The following is a 22,546-nucleotide window of genomic DNA, read 5'->3' as shown; positions in this document are numbered from 1 at the left end:
CCAATGTACACTATACTGTATCAACAGTTATTCAACTCAATAGCACAAGTTTATCAAAGTATTACGTCATGTGATAGTTATCATCACTGTACCGCATACTTACAATAAATATCTATAACATTTTATACAGCTTTCATTTATTTATTTTAATGACTTATGCATGTGTTTTGCTTTTTTAAAAACAAACAAAAAAAACCTTTGTCTCAGGCTTCCAGTGTTGAAATGTGAAAATCCATTATGTAAATATGAATTATCCCATTATGCTCTTAAATAAAAAACAAGCAGATAATTCCAATGGACCTACTCGTAGTGTGAAAATTATGATACTGATAATACGAAACTGATAATATTTATTTATTTTCAAAAATTGCGACTGTCCCTCATTTTGACCACAATGAACTACTTTGTCAAAAGTTTGTCAAAACCTGTCTACCAAGTAAGATATGCTTGAAAGGAATATGAGCCATATGTCACCCATTAAACAAGGTTGAGTTTCCCAAAATCATTATTCCTAAACAGACCTGAGAGACCATTTGTATCAATGGTAAAAGTAATAAAAGCATACAGTACATACAACATTTGAAATGCAAATATTCCAGCTTTTCAGGAGACTGTAGTACAGTTTGTCTTATGAACAGTAGATGGCGCTGCAGCTCAATCATTTGTCCTCTGAAGCTCTCTCCACAGTTCCGCGGCGCGCGGATCACCACAGCTCTGTAGCAACCGAGCCGCTGAGGAACGAGGGAGTGAGAGGAGCTAACCAAACAACATTTTCCGATTTTGCAATATCGACGCATTCCAGGGAGGAAAAGTAAGTTGGCCTGTTTATTACGCTTCAGTAAACATATCTAAAGATGATCGCATACTCTCAACTATCACTATCACAGACACGGACTCAAGACACTCTAGAAATTTCCCTACATATTTCCATAGTTTTCCCGTTCCGTGTGCTACTACCATTGCTCGCTTTACTTGTAAAATGCCAGGTTGTCAGCACATTTTCTTACATTTATTATTTTTTTCTCAAGGATTATGGGGCGTAGATTTGATCAGTTGTCGAAACCATCTTGCGTTCTGATTAACAAAAAACACTGTGATCATGAAATCACATATAAGGTTACATTACTTTACATTAGATTACGGATTATTTTCGAATAAGTTAACGTTAGTTGTCTGTTACGGGAGTATAACATATTTATAATATGTAATAAGGTGATAATAAAGTCAAGTTTACTTATTTGTTAAATCTTTGAACCAAATGAGAATGAACTGGTTTTAAGAAAACAAGAGTTTTGTCTCTTTGTATCTGTTCTGAAAATATGAACAGGCTAAAGATATTCAAAGATAATTTGCAGCGGTGAAGAGATTGTATATATTGTTGTAACAATGAAGTAAGAAGTTAGTATAGTACAGTTATAATGTTTGGGTGATGTACTGGGGGAGGGGAATGGACGTGGCACTCGATCCTCCTCCGTTTACAAATATCCCGCTAACTGTTAAACATTGTAATTATAACAGTTATTTTAAGCTGTTATAATAATGTGAAGAATTTTGTCACTCGGGTTAATATCAGACATAATGTTTGTACAAGTAGGCTACACTTACTTGTACTTATAAAAGCACTCTTGTTGTACCATGGTATTACCATGGTATATTATTTTAAAAAGTGACCAAAACATGGTGCATATATTAATACTTATGTACTTTTTTATTATTATTAGTGTTATGGAGACTGTATTTCTGACCTCTAAAATTAGGCCCTAAAAAGTCAAGTTGTTAGTTTGCATGTTCGGTCATATTTAAATAATAGGCCTGTTTCTGACTGATAATTTAGTTGTTACCATATGAAGCATGTTTTAGCTGACTTGAAAAGTTGAAAAGTTACAGTTGCACAGTTATCAAATCCAATATGATATTCCAAATGTAAAGCAGTAGGCTATATTCTCTAGTAAAAAAAGTAATGTATGTGTAAATACATTCATTTCATACTAAGTGTAGTTCAAATCAATTAACATATTTACTGACACATCGCTCGAGACATACTGATATAAAAATTGTAATTAAACTTTATTTGGAGTGTCACTTGTGCACAATGCACATTTCTAAATATTAAGCCTAAAATGTGTTTTAATAGCACTTATTGATGAAGATTGTATGATCTTTGAATAATATCAGTTTTTAAAAGCAAGATATTTAAAGTGTACCTAAAGTATACTTGCAATAGTTCTGCTTTAGCACAATCAAACGTACTTCAGTATAGTTGGACTTAATTGTGCACTACATGCGCACAATTAAAGTGCATTAAGTACAAAAGTTTAGTATACTTAAAGTACAACTGCAGGGTCTTTTTTATTAAGTACTTAAATATGTAAATGTATTTGTAGTATACTTTGCATGAAATAAGTGTATTTCAAATACATTTTAGTATATTTATTTTTCACTAGAGTTCAGAATGTTACCATGGTAACCATTTTCCATCAAAATACCACTAATTTAATTCAACAGTAGCATCGATATCATGAAAATGAGTTAAATACTTCATATATGTTTTTATGACTTATTACATTTATACAATATTATACATTTTATTATACATATTATACATTTATTGTAATTAATTATGGTTTTAGTGAACTTACTTTTGGTTTTACATATGTTTTACTGAATCCTTGCTAGGATTGGCCTTACAACACGGGGTGTAGTCCTTTTCTGTTATGGTGACCACGTCCAGTAACCTTCCCTGACTTCACCCCCGGGCTATTGCTTTTTTTAGTGTATTCACTGCAGGATTTTAGGCAAGCCTTTTCGGCAAGTTACCACTAGTTCCTCAAAGGTTTAGTCAAGTCACATGTTCTGATCACATTCTTGTCTTTTTGAGTTAAGAAGCATAACATTTTAAACAGGCACTTGTTTTCACGGGAGGAATCTAAAGCGGTTTATTTGCTACTGTTTTCAGGTGTTATTTGTGTTTGTGCAAATTCCTGTAGTGCTTGTTTTAGCAGCTGTTTTTGCTCCTAACAAATGGTTGAGGTTTTGGAAACGGCTGGGAAATGCATTCGTAACTTGTTTTGCTTTTTTTGCTTTTCTTACACCAGAAAGCTGAAGTGAAGTTTAGGTCAAGCAACGGTCAGAACACAGTTTTTCCAGATATGCATTTTAACGATTGAGGAACAGCTGGTTTGTCTTGCTTGAGTTAATAACTTTGGTTTGGAAAGTTAAAAGAAGCCCATATTCTTACAGACCCACAACCTGACAGATAAAGCTGTTAGTTTCTAGTTTCTCTTTTGGGGTTTTTGAACAGGTAAAATGAGTGACTCTCAACCTAACCAGACACCCATTGTATGAGTAACCTACTAAAACACAATGAATTGTTCTAAATACACTGCTGTAGTTTCTATTGTGCTTGAAACCACTTATAAACAAAAGTGGGTAGAGGTCATATTAAATTATCAAGATAAATTGAAATTGATAAATGAGCAGTGTTTAACTTAGCCAGGTTTGGGTTTTGTTCAAAAGTTCAAGAAGTCTCTTATGCTGACACGGGCTGCATTTGTTTGATCAAAAATGACAATAATAATGTAAGATATTATTACATTATTATTATAAATTATTATATTATTATTTTCTTTATAATTGTGATCAGTTTAATGCATCCTTGCTATATAAACATATATATTTATTAAATTATCAAATTATTTTCCTTTGGCATTCCGTTTTTGGAAGCACTGTGATTTGGGATTCTTCTCTTGCATGCTATTTAGGATGGATGGAATGCAAAAATAAATAAATAAATAAATAAAAATTTAGGGAAGGAAGAGGTTTGTGCAATCTGCTCAGTTGTTCTGCTCTATTTAGAAACTGAAGCTACAAGACAAGCTAACTGAATGCAGTCAAGCTGGCAGCCCCTTCTCGTTTCACAGTGCCAATGGGGTTTTGAGTGGACAATCTGTCTGGCTCAGAACAACTCGTCATGCAGCGTGCTCTTGTACGCTTCACTGCAGAGTAATAACTGCTGAAATACATACAGCAGCTGTGAGAAGTTTATTATTCTGTTACAGTATTAAAAGGGGTAGTTCACCCAAAAATGAAAGTTCTGTCATCATTTATTCACCCTCAAGTCTTTCCAAACCTGTATGACCTATTTTCTTCTGTGGAATAGAAATGAGTGTTGCTTCCCCTCAAACAATGGAAGTCAAAGCTATTTGGTTCCCAACTTTCTTCACAAACTGTTACTTCTGCTGAAGAAAGAAATACAGGTTTTAAATGACATAAACTTTCATTTTTGTGTGGACTGTCCCTTTAATAAACACTTAAGCAACTTACACATGGGTTATAAACTTCCTTTTTTGAGAAAATGACTTGAACTCACTTTCTGATTTACACTGTTTCTGGTATGATGTGCGCGCGTTTGTATCTGTGTGTACATTTGACTTTACAGCTCAAGTATTTTTTACATAGATGTAATGATTTTGATTCTTCATTCAGATGCAATGTGCCCATCTTTTGCATAAACTATTATCCAAGACTTTTTCCATGGGAATTTGTTATTTGACTAGATCTTCTGGTTATGTGTTTCTGAAACACACGATAATACATTTTTATTTTTAGCAATGCATTATTATATTTTGTTAATAGCATTCTTTTAAATTATACACTTACTAAACAGAGCAAACAAACCAAACAATATAACAACAAACACAGTGTACTCAATGCACACATGCTGATCCACCTGTACAAACTGAATATACATGGGATCAAATGTTATTCTAACTTGGTTTTATGACAGTATTGCACCCTCACGTTGCCATGGACAATACAGTCCCGTGTTATTTTGGTATTATTTTTGTTATTTTAGTTTTATATATAAAAAATTATTATTATTATTATTTTACATTTCTCAGTGTCCATTTCATTTTTAGTTTAATTTTTAGAAAGGTTTGTTTCTGTCTTTTTAAATATTACTATTTAAGTTTAATTTTTATTTTTAATTCAATTTTAGTTTTTATTTATTTCTAGTTAGTAATTTTAGTGATTTAATTTAAACTTATTTCAGTTAGTTGCAAAGGCCACATTTTATTTTATTTTTTCATGATTGATATTTTATTTAAGCTTTATTTTAATGAACAAAGTGTATTTAATAGTTTTAGTTTTATTTAACGATAACCCTGCAACAGTGCAAAGTATTGCAGAGAGCTATGTATCATTTTATGATCTAAATCGATTTTTTTCTCTCTTTTAGGTTATTTGTTGAAAAGGGTGAAGATGGGTGTTAGGAGTGTGTGCTGTATTTTACTCTTTTCTCTGCTGAATTCTTCCTCTGCTCACAATGACTTCTTCACATCCATTGGTATGCAACCTTTTCACCTTTTTTATAAATTTATGTTTGAAATGTTCCTACATGTTCTAACAAGTAACATAAGCCCCCAAACCCATGTTCGTGAATGTTTACCACTGATTATATATTAATAGAACATTAGAAGATGCAGCTGACAGGTGTTGTGGAGAACTAGACCGGTCATTCACTAATCACTGAACCTGTGTTCTGTCCTGGCAGGTCACATGACAGATTTGCTGTACACAGAAAAAGACCTGGTGACATCATTGAAAGACTACATCAAAGCAGAGGAGAGCAAACTGGAGCAAGTGAAACAGTGAGTAATATCTGTTGATACAGTATCAACATTAGGCATATAACATGTATAAATGATATCTGTAACAACAGGGGCCTGTTCTTCGTACGTTGCTAACTCAGTTAGCTGGATTTGATTGTTGCCGATTTCAATTGATCTTGGATCATTTGGTTCTTCGAAGCTCATCCTGGACTTGCTGACATAGCAGGTCCGTAAGCTTAAACCTGCTCGGGAGCAGGCTTATTTCATGTAAACAGGATTAGATTGCATCTTTTTAAATGGAATTAATACTTAAAATCTGTCTCAGCCAGCGCTACTTTATTAGAAGAGTACCATACTCATCCAGGGACAATAATTTAAAATAAAAATAATTTTTAAATAAATTTTTAAATAATCTAATAATGTTGTGTAGTCTATAATCATATAGACACATTGATATATTTATTTTTTTTGTTAACAACTGTTTATTGATTTATTTTTTTTTTTTCAGGGAACAGTAATATAAAACAAAAAGCAGCTGTACAAATTTAGAACCCATCCCACCCCCTGGTAGACCTAAAAAAATAAATAAATAAAGTAAAATAAAATAAATAAAATAAAATAATTTATATTAATAGATAAATAAATAACAATAAAATAATTTTTACAAAGATTTTAGAAAAGATTCTCATTGATATATTTATTCATGATAAAATAACTTTATAATTGTATTGGAGTCTTACATGCTATACAGTTAATCTGAGTCGTGCATTAATTTGAGCGGTGACAACGATTATGGGAGTGCCTTAATGGAGCTCAGGAGATGCAGATCATTTGATCTTGACCCTTAAGAAACTTTAATTAATGCTGTTACGTAACAAATTTGCTTCAAAGATAAAATTAGATGAATAGCTAATTACAATAATAAAACAAAAACGTAAAGCCTGTACAAATACTAGAAATTGGGAATATAAATAATTGGGAATCATGCAAAATGCACATTTCATTTATCTATTATAATATTTAGTTTTGTTCGCTTGGCTGTTTCCTTATAAAGGTCCAGAAATTTGTCAACTTTTTTCGTCAGGTGTCTTTTTTAATTATATTATGTCATTACGTTGCTGACTTGCTGATCGTGGTTTCGAGGATTGATACATCTGCCCTTTTCGAGGAACACGAGAACGCGCAGTAATCTAAAACAACAGTAATCTAAAACAAATTCGTTTTAAGAACCAAATTAGCCAGAGATCAGTTATCAGGATTATAAAATCTGCAATCTTTCAAATAATCTCAGATGTATTAAGCAAAGTACAAAGAACGGACCCCAGGTAACTCATCCCTGGCAAGGAGTGATTTCTGAATGTGAAAAAACAGAACAAAAAAAAATAAAAAATCTAAATAAACATCTTATATTTATACAACAGTTCTTTCTGATCCTCGAATCTGATTGGTTGATAAAAACGTGATATTAGAGTCCAACAGAACTCCAACAGCTGCTTCACCATTTGTATCACTCCACTTGCTGAATTTGCCGTATTTCTCAAAGCGAGTGTTATGACAGATGCCAAATCCACTATAATTTTAAAAATATTACTGTTGTGCGTCACAGAATGTAATTTTAAAAGTTTTTTTTTTTTAGGCAAGAATGTACTTGTTTGGACTTCAAGTATGCGGTTTGTTAATAACGATAATGTCTATTTGAAAATTTGCTTCAACATTTCCGGAGAGCTCCAGGGGCCAGTTGCATAAACTTAGCCATCATGTTAAGACTTTGTCTTAAGAACTAGTTTGACCAACTAGCAGTGGACAAGGGGTAATCAGTCTTACTTTTCCAATACAAATAAGACCAATCTACCTTTTCATAACTGAATTAAAAAAGTTATGTCCAGTCTTGAAGATAATTTAGATAACTAACTTTTTAAGACTAGTCTAAACAGTTTATGCAACCGGCCCCAGAACATCAACGGCCAGATCTTCTGGAATTTACCACTGGCTCTGATGTCTCTATAGTGGTTAAACATGAGATATAATTTGTCTTTGGTCTCATTAATCTATTATTTGTTCCAGAGCAAGTAGTTTTGGCCAAATCTCATCATGTTTATGTAAATTCAATGCTGTATATCAGAGCGTTGTCTTTGCACTTTTGACTGAATTGCCTAGTAGCTTTTATTATGGCTATTATTTTATTATTTATTATTTTGTTTATCGAACGCAGCCGTGGCGATATACAGCCATATCTCACTTCTACTCGTGTGATATTGCTCTCATATATACACAGGGGTTAAATTGGGATTTGTTATGTGGGGGGGCTCTATGATATCGAGCAAATATATATATACACACATACACATTTAGTACTTTAACAATTTAGCAGACACTTTTATCCAAAGCGACTTACAAATGAGCACAATGGAAATATGTATTATGTATGTGTGTGTTTTGTTTTTTTGCAAATATGATTTATTCTAATGCAATATTCTCATCGGTTTTCTATAAGCTGTGACATAGGCTATAAATCTGCGTGTTTTTTATTTTATCCAAGGGCATTTTTTATTTTTTTTTACCTTTTATAGAGGGCACTTTCTCAATCTCATTAACTTTAATTTCAAATTCTTACATTTGATCTATGAATTACTTAATTTCTAGCGATTATCGCCGATTTGGTTGCACAGATAATATTTAAACTAAACTGAGCTAGACAATGACATCTCTGAATTCAATAATGAAATGCCTTTAACTGAAAATTGAGTGTTTAATCTTATCATTATACATTACTGACACTCTATCCTCTATTTTGATACTGTTAAGTGCTTTGACACAATCTGTATTGTTAAAAGCGCTATATAAATAAAGGTGACTTGACTTGAATTCAATTATAATAATGTGATTGTTATTATCTATACGTTGTCAAATTAAATTTACACTGAAAAATACAACTAGATTAAACTATGAGATTCTTTAAAAACAAAAATGTAATGTACAAACAAGAAATGATGGTGAAAATTATACTTTAACTAAATTAAAACGCCAGTAGGTGCCAGTAGTGAGAGTTTAATGAGTGAGTCATTGAGTCGTTCATTCAAACGATTCGTTCAAACGGCAGATTCATCAGATGTTTATGCATGGGGCTAATGAAACTTTGACTCAACCGATTCGTTCAAAACACTGAATCATTCAGCAATGAATCGGATGGTTGCTTTGAGATGCGCTGTGGTAAAATGTGAGTGACCTAATATTATTGTATTTGCTCATTGAACTGTTTATAGAACTATTAAACAGCCATAATGGTGAAAACGTTGAGTGATGTTGCCTAACTAACTGTATTTTAAATATAAAAACCTTCCATTTTGAATTTTTACCTCAGTATGCTGAGTTTCTTAGTGTTGCGCGTTTTGATTTCTCCTCGAGAGGCTGCGTGAACCTCACCTCAGCAGCGCAACCTTATACTGTCAATAGCATACAGCTATATCCATATATGCGTTTTGGTGTTTACATAATTATTTTTGGTTAGTGATGTTTTAATCATGTTACTTGTTTGGCGTTAATGAAGCGTTAATGTCGAGCCCTGGAGTCTATGTGCCGGGGCTTAGCCCCGGCCCAATTTAAACCCTGTATATACATACATATATATATATATATATATATATAGAGGGAGATAGTGGCGGGAGGAGCGAACGACAGACAGTCGAACACAGTTAAACAAGTAATAAAAATAAAGTGTCCAAAGGGAAAAAAAAAAAAAAAAAAAAAAAAGTCCAAAATAAACAGGGGATCTGGTGTCCTCGTCGTGCTGCGGGGTTCGTGAAGGTGGGGCAGTGTTCGAGGAGGAAGGGTCCAGGTAAGGGGCGGAGTCGGTCGGCCGCACGCGCTTCTCTCTCGGGACCGGGGCGCGAGGGGCGGCGGCTTCGTCCTCCTTTGGCTCGCGGCGCTTCCAGAGAGTTAACGATCCGGCACCCACGAGGACACCAGCGTGCATGCACGGGGGAAGAGATCGGTCTCTCGAGGAGAGGCGCGCTCGGCATTTAAACAGCGGCGGTGGTGAGGCTCCATTCGGTTCAGGTGCGTCTCATCACACGCCGCCAGCCCTGGCTGTTTCAGCGCCCCTCCTCTCTCACACATGCACTCCAGTCGGAAGCCTGGTGAAGGGCGGTGATTAAGGGACTGGGTGGCTATGATAATAAGGGGAGGCAGCCGACTCGTCACAATATATATATATATATATATATATATATATATATATATATATATATATATATAATTTATTTTGACACTCTCATGTTAGCCACATCTGCATACAAGATCTGTCAACCGTTGTGCATTTCATCGAGCTGTTATACCTTTTTACATTTATTTTTCTGTATAAATTTATTTTTGTCAAAAGCCAAAGTACATAATTTTGCTGTTAATGTTCTAATGGGGATGCGTTTTAGAAAGCAGTTTGGTTTATCTCATTACACAAGCCAGTGATAAACTGTCATCAGACAATTGATGAGCCATTTTATTTTTTTATTATTTTTTTTTTTCCCAGTCTTGTAATGTGGCGTTGTTATATGTAGCACCATGGTCTTGGAGCAACATTTCGTTTTACTGTGTACAAGCTGCATGTGATTGAAATGACAATAAAGCCACTCTGACACTGTGTGTTGTCAGGTGGGCTGAGAAGCTGGATGCTTTAACAGCGACAGCCACACAGGACCCAGAGGGGTTTTTGGGTCACCCTGTCAATGCCTTTAAACTCATGAAGAGACTAAACACGGAGTGGGGTGAAGTGGAAGACCTCGTGCTCAAAGACATGTCTGACGGTTAGTTTCACTATAATTCATATTAACCTGTTTATTCAGCATTTACAACTGATACACATGAAATATTTACTTTACCAATATATCAATATTAGGTGACTATAAACTATTCTCAGAAATACTGAAAATATTAGAAAATGCTAACAACACCAAGCGACATGTTAAAAACATTCAAGAAATGCCTTGCAACATTCTTTACAATCAATAACAGACGTCTAATGAGGTTTTCTGATTTGTAATTTTCTGGTTGGAGTGGTGTGGCAGGGGGTCTGATAATGGAGTCTGAAGTAGTTGATGGTTTCTTTACTGAGGTTTAATGCAGTCTGAAATGGTTTAATATGGCCTGATATGTGTTTTTATTGGCATTTCTCTGAATTTTTTTTTAAGCTTTTAAACAATTTTAAACTTTCAGACAAGGCTTTGTCAAGCCAACATCAAGGGTTTTATTGTCAAACTTTACTAGTGCCTGGTATTTTTTTAAGCTTGACAGCCCTAGTTAATGTACATTTTTGTTGTATGGAAAAGTTAAAAATGTTTGAAATAATACAAGAGTGAGTAAATAATGACAAATTTTTCATATTTGGGTGAACTATCACAGTTTTTATAATCACAAGGACCCATTTCTCAGCACTTATGTCACTTTTTACAAAATTTCAAACTTTTCAAGTTTAAAACTTAAAACATAATACGACATTTTCTACATTTATTCCATAATACCACATTAAAGATATTCCAAATCTAAAAATGAGATACTGACTGAGAAAATGATTAGCTGTAGATGAACACCTACACAGATGTTGGTCTTTCAATTTCATAACCATCAATACAAAAGGGGTAAAATAATTTGATACTGTAATGTATACATGGACCATGTAACATACAATGCGGATAGCTGTCATTCTTGTTTTGTAAAAAATAAAATAAATAAAACCTGTATAATATATAGCAACAAAGTGTGTTTATTAGGTGAAAACTTTTGCTAGTTTTATGGAAGAATGAGTTGATCCGAAACATGTATGGTAGTTTTAGTGCATTTTGCATGCAACATTTTTTGTTGTGCCAAGCTGAAAGTTGTTTGAGTTTTAAAAAAGTGACCTACGTATTGAGAAATGTGTCCTAGTGATTGTAAGTCAAGATGTTCTTATTATAATTTATTTTTTTATTATTAAAAGATAACCACATTTTCTTCTAGGTTTTATCTCAAACCTGACCATTCAGCGTCAGTATTTCCCTAATGATGAAGACCAGACCGGTGCAGCCAAAGCTCTCCTCCGACTGCAGGACACCTATCAACTGGACACACAGACCATCTCTTCTGGAGACCTGCCTGGTGAGTGTGAGCTCTCCGCTTTCCAAACATACTTCAGATACACCTTTTTTGCATTTGTATGACATCTCATTGCATGTTTTCTTGTAGGTGTTACTAAAGGCATGCCGTTTAAAAGCACCATGACGGTAGAGGATTGTTTTGAGCTGGGAAAAATCGCCTACTCTGATGCAGACTACTACCATACAGAGTTATGGATGGCCCAGGCACTCAAGCAATTGGATGAAGGAGAAGAATCCAGCATTGAAATTGTGACTGTGCTGGACTACCTCAGCTACTCAATCTACCAGCAGGGGGAGCTGGAAAGAGCTCTGGACCACACCAAGAGACTGCTGAGTGTGGGTAAGTCTGATCCACAGTACTCAATATAAATCATATCACGTTATGGCTTAGTGTGATTGTCAAATCGTGCAGACTGTGATTTAATTAAATAAACATATGCTTTACTGGCCTCAATTGCAGAATTTACACACATATAGTTCATGATACGGAGGTTTAAAGTCTGGTAATGCCTTAAGAATTTGATCATTTATCTCTCCTGTACAGATCCTGAGCACCAGCGAGCACTTGGGAACCTAAAGTATTTTGAATACCAGCTTGCCAAACAGAAGAAGGCTGAGAAAGAGCAGAGTGTCAAGGAAGATAGCAAGAAAGAACAAGAAAAGACGGTTGGGAAAGGGGAATATCTCCCTGAAAAGAGGAAATATGAGCAGCTATGTAGAGGACAAGGAGTCAGAATGGTGAATAATAAAATACTGTAATGGCTGCATTAATATAAATATTCACTGGAATGTCACATTACGCACGAAATGCCTTGATGCACTAGCCGATTCATTTTTAATTATTTTTAATATATCAGTGCAGCTCTAGCTCCACAGCCACCTAATTCAGCCATTTCAGCTGTTTTTTACTTTGCATTGATGTAACTTGACTTATTTATAAAGTAGTGGTTTATGTATACGAGTTAATTAATTATTAAAGACAGGACTTTGAATTATTTATGCACACCCAAGGTGGTAATACGGCCATAACACAAAGCTATTTTTGTCCATTCAGTCAACCAAAGCTCAATGCATACTGCAAACACAAGTCATAAAAAAAACCTCAAATGCTTCAGTGAGATGCAGCTTTAGGGAGCCAGCGAATTAGATTTTTCATGACAGTGCCTACCTGGTTCATCACATTGAAACTAACTAGTAATGCTGTGAAGTGCATGAAATGCCAACCATTTTATTTATTTGTCATGCCCAAGATAAAAAATTAAATATCTAATATGTATATATATTCTAAATCTTAACAGAGCCCTCGCAGACAGAGACGTTTGTTCTGCCGTTACTACAACGGTAACAGACACCCTTTTTACATAATCGGCCCAGTGAAACAAGAGGATGAATGGGATCGTCCACGTATTATACGTTACCATGCTATTATAACTGAAAAAGAAATGGAGAAGGTCAAGGAGTTGGCCAAACCAAGGGTGAGTTCAACTTCTATACACATTAAAGTATTTGGCCACACACACACAATTTCTATGGATAATCTTAAAGGTTCATCATTTACTCACCTCAAGATGACTTTCATTGATCTTAGAAACACAAGATATTTTTAATATTCTATCATAATTTTTGTCCATCCAAGCTTCAACAAGTTTATAAAGACAATGTAGAAGTAAAGTCTTCTAAAGAGACATGAACAATCAGGGTGTATTCACACCTGTCTTGTTTGGTTCGATTAAAATGAACTCTGGTTCGTTTCCCCCTTTGGTGCGGATCTTTTGGGCAGGTGTGAATACAGCAATCGCACTCTGGTGTGCACCAAACAACCAAACCGAGACCCAGCTGAAGAGGTGGTCTCGGTTCAGTTCCAAACGAACTCTGGTACGGTCCGTTTAAGGTGTGAATATGAACCGGCCTCGATCCGACCCAATTGCAGAAAGCACGCTCAGAAACACACAGCTCACGCATATAGTGCTGTTGTTTGCATTTCAATCACTTAAATCACTTGTTTTTAAACCGCAATGCTTAAAAATGCGTGCAAATTATGAGTTTTCATGACCATAGCGCCCACAGCAACGTGACATGTGCGCTCTAAATAGGCTAAAGCTTGCCGCAAAGCCCCAGCAAAAGTTACAATGAATGTGTCTGGGGAAAATAGTAAGGAGATATTTGAATTATTTATTAATAAACTAGTGTTTTCTGAGTCAGTGTCACAAAGATGAAGTTAAAAATCCTGACTCGCCATCTCCTCATTGGACGCTTCTTTAGAAAGAAATGCATCTTTACAGATTATAATGAAAGAGTTTTTGTTTTGGATGTGAATTATTTAGTTTCAAGACCGGGACGGCAAGCGCATCCTATTAGTTTTCTTTATTTTAGAAAAGCACTACGTTTTCTTGATATTGTGAGTGCACACAAATAAAAATAGACCCTTTACAGTTCCGAACGATGTATTATTCTTACCTTTATGAGCAACAATTACGGAGTATTTCGCGCTTCAGTTTCCACTCGCTGCATAAACGATTGGATATGTGCCTAGCGCACATTTATCTAGGTTAATTGTTTAAACTAATATTTTGATATGCTTTAAGTATTTTATATCTATAGATTTTATTTTCGGCAAGTCGTAATTACATTGTGTGACATTTGATGCTCATAAGTTTCTTCATATTAGTATCTCATAACAGCAAAAGAATAAAGTAATCAGTAAAAGAATAAAAATTGCACTACGAAAAATCTCCATGATTAGCCTGTTTTTGCACCTCCCGTTTTCCCTGCTTGAGAATTTCTGTCCAATGAATGGATGACCTTGGCACACGTGTGGTTTTGTTTACAATTTCTGGTTCACTTGCAAAAAGGGCAGTGTGAAAGCGAACCACACCAAACAAAACAAAACATTCTATTTGGTCCGGAACAAAGCAAGTGAACTATCGGACTTTCCTGGTGTGAATACACCCTCAATATAATGAACAGATTTAATTGAAGCATGTATTTATATGTAAACGCTGATCAAGGCACATACATAGAGCACATCAAATATGATGAAGAGAAAGCTCAAATGGACTTTGAATTTTTTTTATGTCCATTACAAAAACATTCATCTCTAAATTATTTGAAGGTGCACAAGTATTTTTCCACTGACAAAGTTTCGTCTCTTAAAATCTGACAAATATGTTTAAAATGATGTCCACACATGAGATGAAGACACATTCGGTAACATTGACAAATATGTTTTTGAATAGAGTATTTCTACAACGACACTGGTAAGCACAAACCTGTGTATCCATGTCAGTAGTGACAACTGTGAGGTGTAAACAATAGTTTATTTACTGCACCTTGAAATTCATTTGAACTTTAAGTTACACTGATGTAAACTTACCAGTTCCGACATTTTTACTTCTTTGGTATTAGTTTATCAGTAAGGTTTAATTTTGTGTTAAATTAAGCAAGTAAAATCTCCTGAATTTGGAGTTTTTCTATTATGTGACACTGGACGACAAAACCAGTCATTTTTAAATTGAGATTTCAAATAAATAAGCTTTCCATTGATGTATGGTTTGTTAGGATAGGATAATATTTGGCCGAGATACAACTTTTTGAAAATCTGGAATCTGAGGGTGCAAAAAATCTAAATATTGAGAAAATTGCCTTTAAAGTTGTCCAAATGAAGTTCTTAGCAATGCATATGACTAATCAAAAATTAAGTTTTGATATATTTACAGAAGGAAATTTACAAAATATCTTCATGGAACATGATCTTTACTTATTATCCTAATGATATTTGGCATAAAAGAAAAATCTATAATTTTGGCCTATACAATGTATTGTTGGCTATTGCTAAAAATATACCCGTGCTACTTTTGACTGGTTTTGTGGTCCAGGGTCACTTATGATAACACCCCTCAGAATATCACAACCTTTGATCTGTCATAATTCAGAGGCCGTTTAAAAGTTCAAAATCCAGACAGAGTGTAATCAAAGGCTCATGTAGAGTTAGAATGCTGGTGCTCAAGTTAATTAGATATCATGACAAACAGAAAGAGTGTGTTGGTCTGTAGTCGGTCACTGAGAGTGCAGCTGCTGTGTAACTTGTGTACTCTTGGCCGGTTGGCTCAACAGCTGCGCAGAGCCACCATCTCCAACCCCATTACTGGTGTTCTAGAGACTGCCCAATATCGCATCAGTAAAAGGTAAGGCTCTTGTTGGCCTGTAACACAGCCAACCCACCAGTTCCCCCTGCTGCATGCTGGAAAAGCAACAAGAGCCCAAACAAAGGGGATTTATATCACATGCATAGTATGGGTGGGTGGTCCAAAGTCAAAAGTTTGGAATAATCCTATATTGTTTATAATTTTGAAAGATGTCGCTCATGCTTACCTCCATGTATTTGATTACAAATACAGTAAAACAGTAATACTGTAAAATAATATTACAAATTAAAAGAACTGTTTTCTATTTTAATAAATTTTAAGCATCTTTTCAGCAGCCAATTTTCAGCAGCCATTACAGTCTGCAGTGTCACATGATCTTTTAGAAGTCATTCTAATATGCTGATTTGGTTTCCACAAAAGTATTAAGCGGCAAAATCTGTTTATAAACACTGATAATAGTAAGAAATGTTATATTTGTAGTATATACTTGCATATTTTTTGACATAATTCTATTGTTATTGCACAGTAAATACCAGCCACCAGCCCATATATACATGTTTACACCATGCATAATAAATAGATATCCCTATTTGTTTTGCTATTCTTGGGAATGTTGCTTTTCCACTGCTTCTTTACACACAACAGGTACATAATCAGTGAACTTGGTATCAGTAGCAGTTCAACCCAGGCAGAAGCTATCCGCAGTGTTACATATAAACCACCCATGCAGTCCAAGTCCACAGTTGGTGTAGTTCAGTATAACAACAGAATATAGTGATAGCAACTTTCACCTCTCTCTTTCTATCTTCTCTCTTTTTCTCTGTGCTGGCTCTATAGCTCAGGCGCGCCACTGTGCATGACCCTCAAACTGGCAAACTCACCACCGCCCAGTACAGAGTCTCCAAGAGGTAAGGGGTCGAAGATGAAGGGCAGAGGTCACATCTGTCTGCTCCTCCTTTCCCTCTTTACCCAGAATTCTCTTTGTTGACCTGTGAAACAGATATTCAAATATCAGTTTGGTGTTCTTCAGACAAAAAATGAATACAGATTTGGAAAAACATAAGAGTAAGTAAATGAGTTACTGAGAGTTTCTTAGAAACTAGTGAAACACACTTCAGGGGCCAGGGCATGTCTTTACATAAATAGACAGACACACACACACACATATATATATATATATATATATACAGTGGGGCAAAAAAGTATTTAGTCAGCCACCAATTGTGCAAGTTCTCCCACTTAAAAAGATGAGAGAGGCCTGTAATTTTCATCATAGGTATACCTCAACTATGAGAGACAAAATGAGAAAAAAAAATCCAGAAAATCACATTGTAGGATTTTTAAAGAATTAATTGGTAAATTCCTTGGTAAAATAAGTATTTGGTCACCTACAAACAAGCAAGATTTCTGGCTCTTACAGACCTGTAACTTCTTCTTTAAGAGGCTCCTCTGTCCTCCACTCGTTACCTGTATTAATGGCATCTGTTTGAACTTGTTATCAGTATAAAAGACACCTGTCCACAACCTCAAACAGTCCAACTCCAAACTCCACAATGGCCAAGACCAAAGAGCTGTTAAAGGTCACCAGAAACAAAATTGTAGACCTGCACCAGGCTGGGAAGACTGAATCTGCAATAGGTAAGCAGCTTGGTGCGAAGAAATCAACTGCGGGAGCAATTATTAGAAAATGGAAGACATACAAGACCACTGATAATCTCCCTCGATCTGGGGCTCCACGCAAGATCTCACCCCGTGGGGTCAAAATGATCACAAGAACTGTGAGCAAAAATCCCAGAACTACATGGGGGACCTAGTGAATGACCTGCAGAGAGCTGGGACCAAAGTAACAAAGGCTACCATCAGTAACACACTGCGCCATCAGGGACTCAAATCCTGCAGTGCCAGACGTGTCCCCCTGCTTAAGCCAGTACATGTCCGGGCCGTCTGAAGTTTGCTAGAGAGCATTTGGATGATCCAGAAGAGGATTGGGAGAATCAGATGAAACCAAAATAGAACTTTTTGGTAAAAACTCAACTTGTCGTGTTTGGAGGAGAAAGAATGCTGAGTTGCATCCAAAGAACACCATACCTACTGTGAAGCATGGGGTGGAAACATCATGCTTTGGGGCTGTTTTTCTGCAAAGGGACCAGGACGACTGATCCGTAAACGAAAGAATGAATGGGGCCATGTATCGTGAGATTTTGAGTGAAAACCTCCTTCCATCAGCAAGGGCATTGAAGATGAAACGTGGCTGGGTCTTTCAGCATGACAATGATCCCAAACACACCGCCTGGCAACGAAGGAGTGGCTTCGTAAGAAGCATTTCAAGGTCCTGGAGTGGCTAGCCAGTCTCCAGATCTCAACCCCATCGAAAATCTTTGGAAGTCCGTGTTGCCCAGCGACAGCCCCAAAACATTACTGCTCTAGAGGAGATCTGCATGGAGGAATGGGCCAAAATACCAGCAACAGTGTGTGAAAACCTTGTGAAGACTTACAGAAAACGTTTGACCTCTGTCATTGCCAACAAAGGGTATATAACAAAGTATTGAGATGAAATTTTGTTATTGACCAAATACTTATTTTCCACCATAATTTGCAAATAAATTCTTTAAAAATCCTACAATGTGATTTTCTGGATTTTTTTTTCTCATTTTGTCTCTCATAGTTGAGGTATACCTATGATGAAAATTACAGGCCTCTCTCATCTTTTCAAGTGGGAGAACTTGCACAATTGGTGGCTGACTAAATACTTTTTTGCCCCACTGTAGTTTTAAAAAAATATATTTTGTTTGTATTATTTTAATGTTATATTTGTTATATTTAAACCTTAAATGAACTTTTATAATGTTTTATTAATGTGAGGAGCTCATATTAAAAATGAGGATGCTTTCACACGCTGTTGTTAAATTTGAGAAACCTCATGATACCTGCATAACCTCTGAAATGATACTATGGACTGCATGGGTGCCTCTCATGATAGAGAATTCAGTTTTACTATTTGAAGTCATGCTGCCTTTGTAAATTATTAATAGCATTTCTGTAACCTTGGCCATCTCATCACAAACTTACCTGTTTAAGACGAACCAAACACTGACTCATTTCTGTCATTAACTCACAGACTGATTCACAAGTTCATGAATATACAGTATCTAATTAACCTAATTCAAAGGATGGGTCATTTTGACATGCTTGGCGGTGACGAGTTCTGCATGGGCACAGTCTTATCTAAATCTATTACTTGAATGCTTCATACTAACAATACTAAAAGTTCAATCACACACTAAACATTGCTTTACTTTATTGCTGAACTCTAATCCTGCAGCTGGATTTGTTCTGTTTTGAAACTAAAATATAAAATGTGATACTGATAGTTCTCAGTAGGAGTATGAAGTTATTATTGTTTCTTCTCTCAGTGCGTGGTTGGCGGCTTATGAGCATCCAGTTGTGGATCTTATAAACCAGCGCATAGAAGACATCACAGGCCTCGATGTCAAAACAGCAGAAGAGCTACAGGTAAGGTTCATGAGGCATTTAATGCACAAGACTGAGAATAGATAGGTTCAGTTTTTTTGAATTTATACTTTTTTTCCCCTCTTAGGTGGCAAATTATGGTGTTGGTGGACAATATGAGCCCCACTTTGACTTTGGACGAGTAAATACAAAGTTCTTTCATCGTTACCCTGTTACATTAAGAACGCAGGGTGGTCACACATGCAATTTATTCATAACGTGTCATTTTAACATTTTTCCACCAGAAAGATGAACCAGATGCCTTTAAAGAGCTGGGCACAGGAAATCGAATAGCAACCTGGCTCTTCTATGTGAGTAGGATTTGATCTGTCGTGCCAGGATTGGTTCTTCTTCTCTCATCATCACTTGGTATGAAATTCCCTGTAAAACATGGGCTTTGTTGCAGATGAGTGATGTAGCTGCAGGGGGTGCCACGGTCTTTCCAGAAGTTGGAGCTTCAGTAAAGCCAATGAAGGTGCTGTTTGTTTATATGTCTGAGGGTTTTATAAAAATGGTCTTTTTTTTTCTTTTTCTTTTTTACAGAAACCATATATATCACAATATAGACAATATACAACATTCTTTTTGCCAGAAATTTGATGCCAAAATGATCAATATTTTACTTGCCCTTGTGATAAAGAAGTATACCTTAGCACACTTTTCAAATGAGTACTTATTGTAGAAAGAATATTCTTAAGTGTGAACAATGATACGGCTGCCTTTTCTATTTATAACTGGCACTTTTTGTGTGTGTGTCTGTGTTCAGGGTACAGCCGTATTCTGGTATAATCTGTTTCCCAGTGGAGAGGGAGATTACAGCACGAGACACGCAGCTTGTCCAGTACTGCTGGGTAACAAGTGGGGTGAGTGTCTCACACACAGTGTATTTCCAGGAGATTTTCTTTATGCTCTGAAATGTATCGTGAACATTTTAGTAATCTATGTATTTCTATATAAAATGCCTAATTTGTATATACTGATTTTAACAACAATTAACTGTCAATAGTTTTTACTAATTATTATTATTATAGGCCTTTTCGCCATTACCCCATTACAATTATAAATATACCTTGTTAAAATAACGTATTATTCCATAAAAAATAATCATTAAAAGAAATTAGTGACATCAACATCCTTTCATGGAAATTAATTATAATAAAATTCTTCTCTTTTTGTTAATATATTATGTTAGATATATCATCTAAAATTGTCAACTATGCTTTACATTTCTTTTCCAATAATTCATGCCCCTGAGCAAATAGTTAGTGGTCAAATTAAATGATTAACCCTTTTTTTTTCTTTATTGCTTTGAGAATTTATTGCTGTATTAACAAGCAAGCACATTTTAGTTGAATCTTGCATTTAAAAGCATCTTGCAGCTTGAAAGCATGTTATATGTCACCCCTGTTACCATCACAATTATTGTTTATAAAAATAATGAATTTTTCCATAAATGAAAAAAAACCTCTTAATGACTTTATCAACCCTGAACACAAATAAAAGTCTTCTCATTTTTAATGACTTTATCTTATCTATTACGTTTGGTTTGTCACAATCTTAAATCATCAACTGTTACCATCATTGCATTTCTTTTTCATTCTAATACTTCATGCACTTTATCAAATAGTTCTTAATGTCAAAATAAACTATCAACCATTTTACTTTCTTCATGAGTATTTCCTGCTGTATTAGCAAATAAGCACATTTTAGTTGGCATAATCCATCATCCATATAAAAATCTTGTAGTAGTGTTATATGTCAACCCTGTTACCATCATAATTATCACTTATTACAATACTATTTTATCCCATAACTGAATAAAACCCTTTTAATGACTTCACCTTTTTAGGAAGTGAACATAAATAAGTCTTCATCCAAAGCTTCATCTTGAATTATGTTCGGTTTGTCTCTATTTGTCTTTAAAAATGTAAACTATGTTACTATCAGCATTACATTTATTTATTTTTTTATATTTATGCACTCAAGCAAATAGTAATGTCAAATTAAACTCAGCGAAGCTTTTTTGTATTTCCTGCTGTTTTAGCAAATATACATATTTTAGTTGGCATAATCTATTATTTAAGCCCTGAAGTCATGTTGTGTCAACCCTGTTACTATCACAACTGTCCCTTGTTAAAATAATGTATTAAATCAAAAAAATTATTTTATTCATTTATAATGTGATAGTTAGTTATGTCTGTTTGAACTATCGATGCTACCTTCTAAAGCTTCCTAAACTTTATGAACTCACCATGTATTTAGCTTGAGATGGCACAATGGATTTCTTAGAGAAATTAAAAAAAAACAATCTGTCCGATGTCTTTTCTGTTCTTTCTGTCCATTAGTGTCAAATAAATGGATCCACGAGAGAGGTCAGGAGTTCAGGAGACCATGCGGCCTGAAAGAGGCAGATTGATCAAACACCTCCACCATCTTCCTCATGCACTCCTCCCCCTGGACTCTGAAAACATGAACAGCACCCTCCCTGCTGTTCATGTCCACTGTGTCCGCAGCAGCCAACATGTGACCTGTCACATTTATTTTAACTGAAGAGTATGTGTGTGTGAGCCAGCCTACAGTTACATTACCTCTGTTAGTGCCTTTTGTCATTGCACACCAGGGCTTCAAAGGATGGAGCTATTCCTGACAACACTCCTTTACAAATAAGCCTTTAACTATTGAGCTGTATAATGCCATCATATCAGCATATCTTCAACACTTATTCTGACTGACAGCCAGACCAAAGTGACAAATGCAAGAAAGAACATAAAATGCTTGTTTGCAATGTTCACAGAATGATAGGAGACTAATAAAAATGTTTTTCCAAAATGAATCTTTTTTGCTTCACTGTCTCCTTTATTATAACTTTTTAGTCCAAATTATTAAACACTAGTATTTTCACCAGCTAAAAAATGGATTTAAGTTAGTTATTTCTATCTTTTGCTGTAGTGTGTCAGTAGGAAATATCAGTTTACATTTCCAAACATTCATTTTGACATTAATTGTAAAAATCCAGTGAGTTTTTTTATTTGCACAAGGAGTCTGACAACAGCCAGTGCTCCACACAGAGATCTGATCTCATTATCATCATCCAATCTGTCTGGAATGACACGAAGAAGCAGAACAAACTGAGACAGACTAAATCCAGAAGAAC

At 35.2% G+C, this 22,546-nt stretch overlaps 1 protein-coding gene across 5 annotated transcripts; it reads left to right on the top strand.

Annotated features, from left to right (window-relative positions):
- The first annotated feature begins 675 nt into the window (after positions 1 to 675).
- p4ha1a (prolyl 4-hydroxylase, alpha polypeptide I a) lies at positions 676 to 22,225 on the top strand. 5 transcript variants are annotated; one of them, XM_058793250.1, is made up of 16 exons: positions 676 to 811; positions 5,240 to 5,347; positions 5,555 to 5,651; positions 10,260 to 10,411; positions 11,601 to 11,738; positions 11,826 to 12,077; positions 12,282 to 12,475; positions 13,036 to 13,212; positions 15,851 to 15,921; positions 16,725 to 16,790; positions 19,296 to 19,395; positions 19,481 to 19,534; positions 19,638 to 19,703; positions 19,799 to 19,867; positions 20,159 to 20,255; positions 21,738 to 22,225. In XM_058793250.1, the coding sequence occupies exons 2-16, from the start codon at positions 5,263 to 5,265 to the stop codon at positions 21,806 to 21,808; spliced, it is 1,689 nt and encodes a 562-aa protein (XP_058649233.1). In that variant the 5' UTR covers positions 676 to 811; positions 5,240 to 5,262; the 3' UTR covers positions 21,809 to 22,225. The 5 variants fall into 5 exon arrangements, with proteins under 5 accessions (XP_058649233.1, XP_058649230.1, XP_058649229.1 ...); XM_058793247.1 differs by lacking the exon at positions 15,851 to 15,921 and having other exon boundaries at positions 16,720 to 16,790; XM_058793246.1 differs by lacking the exon at positions 16,725 to 16,790.
- Positions 22,226 to 22,546: the final 321 nt, after the last annotated feature.

This window comes from Onychostoma macrolepis, chromosome 12, assembly GCF_012432095.1.
Source record: "Onychostoma macrolepis isolate SWU-2019 chromosome 12, ASM1243209v1, whole genome shotgun sequence".
Taxonomy (NCBI): Eukaryota; Metazoa; Chordata; class Actinopteri; order Cypriniformes; family Cyprinidae; genus Onychostoma; species Onychostoma macrolepis.
The sequence above is the reverse complement of the archived record's forward strand: the minus strand, read 5'-3'. Positions and strand labels throughout refer to the sequence as shown.

Coding starts and splice junctions, on each gene's coding strand:
- p4ha1a (XM_058793250.1), top strand. CDS start 5,263: ATGGGTGTTAGGAGTGTGTGCTGTATTTTACTCTTTTCTCTGCTGAAT. Junction 5,652..10,259: donor AAACTGGAGCAAGTGAAACA/GTGAGTAATATC, acceptor GTGTGTTGTCAG/GTGGGCTGAGAAGCTGGATG. Junction 19,704..19,798: donor TAGCAACCTGGCTCTTCTAT/GTGAGTAGGATT, acceptor GCTTTGTTGCAG/ATGAGTGATGTAGCTGCAGG.